Source organism: Tachysurus fulvidraco, chromosome 18 (assembly GCF_022655615.1).
Source record: "Tachysurus fulvidraco isolate hzauxx_2018 chromosome 18, HZAU_PFXX_2.0, whole genome shotgun sequence".
In the NCBI taxonomy this organism is placed as follows: domain Eukaryota; kingdom Metazoa; phylum Chordata; class Actinopteri; order Siluriformes; family Bagridae; genus Tachysurus; species Tachysurus fulvidraco.
The window spans coordinates 15,226,571-15,236,570 of record NC_062535.1 but is presented as its reverse complement, the minus strand read 5'-3'; the positions used below and the strand labels follow the sequence as shown (position 1 = coordinate 15,236,570).

General features: G+C 41.7%; 1 protein-coding gene across 6 annotated transcripts in view; it reads left to right on the top strand.

Moving 5' to 3' along the window:
• The window catches only part of LOC113663612 (nuclear factor 1 X-type-like), a 110,672-nt gene that overhangs the window by 1,383 nt on the left and 99,289 nt on the right, over positions 1-10,000 (top strand). For all 6 annotated transcript variants that reach the window (XM_027178963.2, XM_047803112.1, XM_047803105.1 and 3 more), the window contains one exon: positions 6,330-6,413. In XM_027178963.2, the coding sequence (XP_027034764.2) occupies positions 6,330-6,413 (84 nt within the window). The remainder of the gene's footprint in view (positions 1-6,329; positions 6,414-10,000) is intronic.

Genomic DNA, 10,000 nt, shown 5'->3' with positions numbered 1-10,000 from the left:
CCTTAAAAGTAAAGTCTTGGTTCATCCACATCATTAGGGTGTTATAATATGTAATAACACGTGTTATAACTGTCACGTGGGCACCGATGTTGTTGTTGTTATTGTTGTTATAGCTTCTAAACGTATGATATCCTCTAAGCTTTCCATCTCTCCAGCACTCCAAAACCTATAGGTGGCTCATTGTATTATAGAGCAACAGAATTTTGTGGTATTTTATTTGTCAGGCTCTTTTTTTTTTCTTCTCGGTATTTCCTTTTTTCAACCGCAGAAGTGTTTCGACTGGTTTTGGCATTTGGTTTTAATCAAATGTTTAATCAAATGTTCCCTTTCCAAAGACCTCCGAGGACAGATCGACACACCCTCGCAGGCAATAAGTCAGGATTCGTAACTGAACTGGCCTTGGGCAAGCATTTTTTCATCATGACAAACCTTTTTTTTTATTATTATTTTTTTAAATATAGCGAGCAACGTATTTCTATTCATCGTGAACGCACCTGGAAGCAGCGACGTGAGGAAAGTGTAATGATAATTTAATATGGAGATGAAGAAGTGAGGATGAATGAACCACAGCGAAATTTAGGGTTTCGCTTAAACAGGAGCTTTTGAATAAGATCTTACTAAAGGGGAAAAGGTCACTGGTTCCTCTACGGTACATGTGTGAACTTATTCTTCTGTTTGTTTAGCTATCTTTTTATCTTTTAAGTTTAATTTTCAGTTCTTTTTATCTGGGTTTGTCTATTTAGCCAGTGGAAACTTAGATTTCCTAAGAAAATATATAATGCTAGTTCTGCTCGTTCTCCTTCTTCTTCTTCTTCTTCTTCTTCTTCTTCTTCTTCTTCTTCTTCTTCTTATTATTATTATTATTATTATTATTAGTAGTAGTAGTAGTAGTAGTAGTAGTAGTAGTAGTATTGATTGTTTTCCCTCTCGCTAGTCAGGCCTCAGATCATTCAAGCCTCTTATCCCATTTTGAATAAAACTACAAAAATGCTAAGCGAGCGTTAAGTGAACGACATGCTGTATCTTCTCGAGTTTTTCTTTTTCATGCACGTTAGCGTTGGGCAAATATTCCTTGCTCTTTTCTCAGACAGACAGATGACACGTGGACTCAACTCAGCTTGACTTCCAGAACATTCTGTGAGTTGAACCGATCTGGCAGACGCTCATCGAGCTGATAGGTCGACGTGGTTGTCTCGGTGCCACGGTTGTCGTGGCGACCGTGTCCTGCGGTGACGGCGGGTAGCCGCGTGAACTCGTTTCTGGCTGCAAAAACTTTGAGAGCGAGGGAAAGTTTTCTGTTTGTGTGAGCGGCGGCGTCCATAACGCCGGCCGCCGAGACTCACACACACACACACACACACACACACACACACACACACACACACACACACACACACACACACACACACACACACACACACACACACACAGAGTGATGTGCAAGGAGAGTGCACCTTATGAAGTCGTTGAAACCGACACACATCTGTGTATCCTCTGGTATGTGCAGCGAGCTGACCCGAGACTACACAGGCCACAAGAACAAAAAAAAAAGAACATTTCAAATTGAAACACTGAGGTGCAAAGTGCAAAGCAGGTTCTGGCACAGCTTGAGCTTTTTTAGAGCCAGAAAACTAAAGTCAAACCCCCAAAATACCCTGCAATAATTAGCAGCGTCACGATCGTTCCACTCTTTCAGCTTCTGTGAACCTCTCTCTCTCTCTCTCTCTCTCTCTCTCTCTCTCTCTCTCTCTCTCTCTCTCTCTCTCTCTCTCTCTCTCTCTCTCCTCCTCCTCTCTGTGTTGTTCCCTCTGAGACGTCGGTGCAAGAAATCACATTTTTCCAACACTTCTCCCCGAGGTGCTCCTGGCAGAAGCACAGAGGAAGAGAAGGCCGCTCGGTCCTTTCATATAGCCTCCGTTCTCGTTTTTCCCGCCGTTCTCTCTGTTTCTATCTTTCTTTTGAAGTGCTAGCCATCGCTGCCGTCTGTCTGTATGTTGCCCATCGACGTAAACAACGGAGCGATGTAACGGACAGCCGTGTCGTTTAGAGAGAGAGAGAAAAAACAAGAAAACAGCAAAACTATGGGACAAGTCATGATTGTTTCGGGGCCAAACGATTTGAAAAACTCAACCGTGTGTGTGTGTGTGTGTGTGTGTGTGTGTGTGTGTGTGTGTGTGCTTGTGTGTGTGTTTGTGTGTGTGTTTGTGTGTGAATGCATGCATTGTACTTGAGAGAGAGAAAGATTTAAAGACATTCCACTTAAGACGACTTTCACCATATGTTCATCCACATACATCCACAGTCTCTCTCTCTCTCTCTCTCTCTCTCTCTCTCTCTCTCTCTCTCTCTGTCCCATCACAAACTATAGCTCAATCCCCTCTCATTTGATTCCATTATGGCCGACCAATTAAATGTTTGAAACAAAAGGCCACCATTTACTGGCAGGAGAAAGGAAACCTGTCGCAATTAACACATTTACATACATTTCTATTGACTCCAATTAGGTCACCAGCTCCCACAGCCCTCTTTGAATCCCGCTCTCTCTCTCTCTCTCTCTCTCTCTCTCTCTCTCTCTCTCTCTCTCTCTCTCTCTCTCTCTCTCTCTCTCTCCGCTGTGTTCCCGAGCCTCTAAAATGTTAATTAAGGAAGGGGAACTCCAGATTCTGGCTACAACTCAGCCATATGGACCCTACATATGCTCCATATATATATACACGCACCATATATAATTAATAGTGTGGTTCCCTAAATGAGCCGAACTGGCATCTGGTACCAAGATTTTTTCTCTCCTGTAGGTTTTTGTTAAAATCCACACCACCACCGATGCTGAATCCACTCCGAGACTCCGTAGGAGCTGCTTTCACTCCGTCGGGATGTTTTTTAATAAGCGATGATATAACGTAATATCCAGCGGTTTTATTCACTCAAACAGCATCATAAAAATGTTTTGAGAAAAAAAAAAAAGTTTCTTTTTGGTCTGTTTCAGCGTCTAGTTTTGAACCTTTTCTCTACATCGGGACTGAACTACTTCTCCAGCCACTGGCTCAATAATTCATGTTGATTCTGTTTGGCCCTGATAGAACACTTCTCCGCTGTAAATATAGATCCAGCTCCAGCCCGGAGGCCGAGCATCACAATTAGGACGCGAGACAAAAAAACTGATCATAAATCAGCACTTTTATCCCAAGACCTTTGATGAATAAAACCGCTGGCTCACTTTTTCTTTGGCAGAAGCCAGCCTTTTATTCTCTGGGTTTTGGAGCCGAAGCTAACATCCACGGCCATAACGGCCCTCGTGCCAGGCGCTAAGACCTGGACACCGAACAACCCAGGACAAAATGGCCGCCGTTTTTTTTTTTTTGCTCAATTCCTGTCACTTTTCCATAAGACACAATAGAGACGAGGAGACGCAACTCTGTATACCATCGTATAGTAAAGTACCGGAGGTAAAGACGTTAGCATGGAGCTGCTAAAGCCTCTATAAAAACGCATGAGAGAGAAACGGGAGCGCTAACCTCTCATTGGGAGGGATATGAATAGCCTTTGTTTTTCACTACTCCTCTGCGCCAATGGCTGGAACTTATTATGAGGTTGTGTGTGTGTGTGTGTGTTGTGTGTGTGTGTGTGTGTGTGTGTGTGTGGTGTGTGTGTGTGTGTGTGTGTGTGTGTGTGCGTGCGTGTGTGTTAATATGTAGGCCTATTTATGCATAAAACCCATATTTGTGGTTAGTTTTATATATGTGTGTGTGTGTGTGTGTGTGTGTGTGTGTGTGTGTGTGTGTGTGTGTGTGTGTGTGTGTGTGTGTGTACACGTGTACATCTATGCCTGTATGTGTGAGCACATTTGCGTCTTCATGTATAAAAGTGTACATGCGTGTGTGTGTGTGTGTGTGTGTGTGTGTGTGTGTGTCTCATCTGCTTCTTCATCCCATAAGGGGCATCAGTGTGTGTGTGTGTGTGTGTGTGTGTGTGTGTGTGTGTGTGTGTGTGTGTGTGGTTCAGTGTGTGCCAGGTAGGTGGTGGTGGTGGATAGCTGGTTGGTGGATGGTTTTTGGCTCGTCTGGACCGGTACCAGGTGCGGTTTCTGTGTCCATGAAAGCTGTGAAATGCAATAGGATTTCGCAGGATTTTCTGGCTATGCAGTTCGCCGCCTTTTTTTTTTCTCCAAAGACAAAGATTTGGCCTCAACCTTTCTCTCTCTCTCTCTCTCTCTCTCTCTCTCTCTCTCTCTCTCTCTCTCTCTCTCTCTCTCTCTCTCTCTCTCACTCTCTCTCTCTCTCTCTTTCTCTCTCTAATGCATCTCACAGCATACAAATGAACTAGTGTGAACGGAAAGGTGTCCTTTAAAGCGAAAAAAAACGCCTCTGAACAGAACTACGCTTAAGATCCCGAGAGAACAGGAGAGTTTATGAAGGTGTGGATTTTTTTAATTTTTTTTTTTATTTAGAACCTTTTTTTTGCCGACGATCCAGGGAGTGTGCAGTAAAAGTAGCTTTTGATTGTCGACATATGGGTCTCTCTTAGTTTACAAGATCAAACCTAATTTACATAGTCGTTTTCTTGTACGGCCAGACGCTTCCAAAATTTTACCGCAGACGACATGAGGTTATTTAACCCTTTTTACAAGTACGCTGGCGTTCCAGGTCCACCGGTGAACCAGAAATCAAGTTATTAGAAATTTTCTATTACTTTAAACAAACGAATGATTTTATCTCCACAAGTCTGATCTATAACGAGTCAGGACTCTGTTGTCTTTCTGTGTGAGACGTGTGTTTTCCCTCTGTTGATAATCTTACACTGAATTTTAGTGTTGATGATAAACACCTTCAAATTTGAGATGTTTTTGAACGAGAACTTGGACCATCTCAGAGAGCAGAAATGGGTTTGATATCAACATCAACATTTACTTTGAAGATACAAACATTTGTGTGGGAAAAAAACGATTTCTATGAATATTTCGTCCCTAGTAGGTTAAATAAAAACAGAAATATTTAGTCCTGAGTGTCTCCTTTCATAGGAGCTTCATATTAAACACCACTGTGGAGCGAGACTTGACAAAGACGTTCACTGATAAACATTGACACAACAAAACAAGAGCAAACTCCATGTTTAAAACAGAATCTACGGCAGCTAATATGTACTCCAGTGTCCAAACGCATCATAACTGGTTATGTAGCTCATTAAAGAGCTGGGTTCCTGTTGCCTGGAACATTATGTACTGGTCATGTAACTGGTATGGAGAGCTAGTTAATCTGCTAATATACAGTACTCACTCACTCACTCACTCATTTCCTACCACTTATCCGAACTTCTTGGGTCACGGGGAGCCTGATCTCAGGCGTCATCGGGCATCGAGGCAGGATACACCCTGGACGGAGTGCCAACCCATCACAGGGCACACACACACTCTCTCATTCACTCACGCACTCACACACTACGGACAATTTTCCAGAGATGCCAATCAACCTACCATGCATGTCTTTGGACCGGGGGAGGAAACCGGAGTACCCGGAGGAAACCCCCGAGGCACGGGGAGAACATGCAAACTCCCCACACACAAGGCGGAGGTGGGAATCGAACCCCCAACCCTGGAGGTGTGAGGCGAACGTGTTAACCACTAAGCCACCGTGCCTCACAGTTATAAACAGCTATTAGATTTTCCCCAACTGTATCTAAGTTTTAAAGCTTAGCATTAATATAGAAACTGCGTGATTGATATAGTCACAGGCTCCCCGTGACCCGAGGTAGTCCGGATAAGCGATAGAAAATGAATGAATGTTTATAACTGTATATAGGACATTATACCAAATATGGACATGTACATTGTTTCCTGTCACTTTTCGTTCTCTTGGATATACCTGTGTAGAGTCGATCTTTGTGACATCACTGTGTACCATGAGTTTTTCTTTCTTTCCTCGACCACAGTTTGGTATAACTTTTAGGCTCCGCCTTTGAAAGTTAAAAAGTTGCTAATCAAATTTTTGATAAGATTCCTTATTTAGTAATGAGATTAGTTTATTAATAACATTTGGGACAAAAATCTAAAATGTCTGTATGTGAAGAACAAAAGAAACGTCCGAGCTACATATTAGTCAAGCTGACGGCTCCTGTGCCTCGGCTGATCGTCTACAATTACACCGAACATTCGTGTAAATTTGATTCTTCAATCAGCGAGGTGCAGAAAGGCTGTTAAACACTGTGTTAAAAGGGATTTTTAGAGGCTTTGTGTCTTAAGACTCGGCCTGTGTGGTCATTTGTAAGCGTCTGAGAGCGATAGATAAGAGCAGCTGTGAATCGTGAAATGAAGTGCCTCTCTGTTTGACTTGCAGGCCACGGAGTCGTATCTGGTGCATGAAGAGGCGAGCCGAGGAGCCGCACTGCCCGAGTGCTTCCTGGTCCCAGACACTTACAGGGTAGGAAACGACTCTCTGTCTTTCCTCTTTGTGTTTTTTTCCCCTCCTTCTTTCATTTTTTTCTCTCTGTGTCTCCTTCGGTACCACGTCCGGGTCTCTTCATCCAGTCGGTCAATTCTACACGATTTCATTATGATGATATGATCAGTTTCACCACAGCACGATTTATAGGTCATCGATACGTCAATATCACAACAATCAACATATTATACAGTAAAAACACGGTGATGTCACAGGAAGTTATGGATAAGTTGTCTATCTCATAACTGTGGCGAGTTCATAAACCTATCTATCTATCTATCTATCTATCTATCTATCTATCTATCTATCTATCTATCTATCTATCTATCTATCTATCTATCTATCTATCTATCTATCTATTCCAGTGTCTAAAGCCACTAGTTCTGGGTTTTAGCTTCCAGATGTTTATGCCATCATGTTGTTCTTATTGTAGTGAGCATACAGAGTGAATATGTGAAGATCGATACCGTTTGTACCATCAGGAAGGAAGTCATAGTAAGTTGCCAATGGTACAGAACACAGTATTGACAAGATTTTGAAGAAGAAGAAGAAGAAGAAGAAGAAGAAGAAGAAGAAGAAGAAGAAGAAGAAGAAGGAGCAAAACACATCATCATTAGGTTGATTCGACTCATCTCTTTTGTGTGAGTAGCAGGACGGTCTGCTGTCTGATCTACAGACCAGCTTTCATGTCTGTACAAACTAATGATTAGATCCCAGTTTTAGAGGAGAAAACTATTTAAAATCAGAAACTCACAAAGAAAAAAGTGCTTGTCCCCCTAAAAACATTCATGCATGAACCTTTGTGTAACGGTGCATTAGGTGTGTATTCTTTATATTGATTAAAGAAACGTGCTGTATATTTATTTTTATTTTGTACTAATTAAGAGAATTAGTTAGTTAATTAATTAATTAGTTAGTTAATTAGTTAATTAATCACCTCTAACTGTGACCTTCACAAATGGACTACTGAGAGAAACGCTGACAGTTTGTTGCACCGGTGCAAACATCTGAGAACCTGTTACTCATTTATTGTAAAAACCATGATACTTTTCACAGCAGGAGTATCGTGATCGTGTATCGTTCACCTTTCACGACTTAAAGCAGCTGATTAGAGCTGAAACCCTGAGCGTGTCCTATATTAGAATAATAAAAAATCCTCGGTTTTCTCTGTTAAAGTGCAGCGTGTCAGAAGCCTTTAGGGAACAGCTTATTGTTCTCTGATTATTCAAATGCCAGCCAGATAATAACGGAGCTCGTGGAATTACAGGGTTTTGGACTTTGATTTGGATCGCATGAATGGGGCGTTTGATTACTCCTCTGTCTCGCCGAGAATTAACTTCCAGTCGCACAAGCGCACGATTCATTCACAGGTGAATCGCCGTAAAGCTTCTTTCTTTCTCCGACGTACGAATAAATCTGATTTCCAACATAATCTGAAGATCAGCTCTGGTTAATGAGACAATGCTCTTATATCATATGGCGTGCTTTGTGTGCTGGACGCGTTAAGCTCTATAGAGCGAACCTATCTGCGTAAAAACGTCATTACCATCATTTAAGTACAGGCCATATGGGAGGGATTAAGGTTCAATGAGCGTGTGTGTGTGTGTGTGTGTGTGTGTGTGTGTGTGTGTGTGTGTGTGTGTGTGTGTGTGTGTGTGTGTGTGTCTGCGCAAGTGTGTGCATGTTAGAAGGGAAAACCACATGCTCTAACTATATTGCATTTCTTGTGTGTTTTAATGGGAGCATTACCGACTGAAACCACTAACCTCGACTTCTTGTTTCTGGACCCCTGCTTAGCTTGAGGCTGAGAGAGAGAGAGAGAGAGAGAGAGAGAGAGAGAGAGAGAGAGAGAGAGAGAGAGAGAGAGTTGCGTGTGTAGGAATAAAAAAAATCGCTCGTAAAAAATGAAATGATTCCTTTTTATTTCACCTCACACTCTTATTGTGTTTAATGACTTACGGGTGTGTGTTTGTGTGCGTGTGTGTGCGTGTGTGCGTGTGTGCGTGTGTGTGTGTGTGTGTGTGTGTGTGTGTGTGTGTGTGTGTGTGTGTGTGTGTGTGTGTGTGTGTGTGTGTGCTTTTTTAGACTTTTTTGCTTGTCTATGCAACACAAGTACTTCAGTTGTTTTGGGTTGCTGCCCTTGGGCGTGGTGAGAGGAACAGGGTATCTAAGCACTCTCACCCTTCTCTGCCCTTCTCTCTCTCTCTCTCTCTCTCTCTCTCTCTCTCTCTCTCTCTCTCTCTCTCTCTCTCTCTCTCTCTCTCATTTACATTTACGGCATTTGGCAGACTCCCTCATCCAGAGTGGTGTACAACAGTGCTTTAAAGTCTCTATCAGTGAATACATTAACACTGGTTATAGGTTACAGACTTAGGATACTCTCTCTCTCTCTCTCTCTCTCTCTCTCTCTCTCTCTCTCTCTCTCTCTCTCTCATTACAGCTCGTTTAACGGCTGCTAGGACTCAGATATTGTGAATATCTCACCTTCGAAACTGTTGTCATCAGTAGATGTAATTAAGTTTAAAGATACTTTTGTGTATCACAAAATTCAGGGTTAGAAGGTAAAGCAGTTTCCGTTGTTGTCTCCTGAATACCATGATGAGGAACATGCTGCCTCGTCAACATGTGACTCAGAGACATGTGACTCATCATTCATTGTACATTGAATAAAATCATTTGTACATAACCTTAGATCAATTTACTAACCTTCGTTCTTTGTCATAATTATATTTGTAACTGAATGAAAACAAACACTGATCACCAAGAATCACTGACTTTTGAGTAACCTTCATGGCCTCGGGCTCATCAGTCATCACAGTATTTAAGCACATCGACCCAAGAGTTAAAAAACATTCACTTTAGATCAGACTTGTGGGGATAAAATCATTTGTTTGTTTACGCTGAATAAAAATGACCCAAAATAAAAATTAAAGTACCCGTTTTTTCCTAAGCATGAATAGGGTGTGGTTTAGGACAAGCCCACACAGTAGACTTCCATTCCGCATTTACATTTTCAGAAAATAAACTGAATTGAGTTTGTGTTGATTAGACAGAGAAGTTATTGTGTCATCACAAATAAGAGCCAATCATATTCTACTATGCAAATGAAGGGAAGGAGTGGAAGCAAGGATGGCTAAAAAATAAAGATTTTTAATTTGATATGAAATCAAATATTAGAAATTCGTTAACTTCATTAACTTAACCTGTGGATCTTTTTCCACATTTGGAATTTTCCCATTTTCTCCCAGAACCTAAGTAACTATACTCCCAGGTTTTTAATTATATCATGCTACCCGAGTTCCTTCTGACTCTAAAACAGAGAGTATTTTCCATCCGTTAATAATAACATGGTAAGCCTATAGAATGTTAAACATAGGCGAATGTGGCTTTTAATGGTTCTCTGATCAAAAACGCATGGGTTTAGCGGTCCAAAAGATGTGGCCTACTAGGTGAGTCAGAGTCAGAGTCAGAAAAAAGTACAAAAAAAATGAATTGTATCTCTGTGTGTGTGTGTGTGTGTGTGTGTGTGTGTGTGTGTGTGTGTGTGTGTGTGTGTGTGTGTGTGT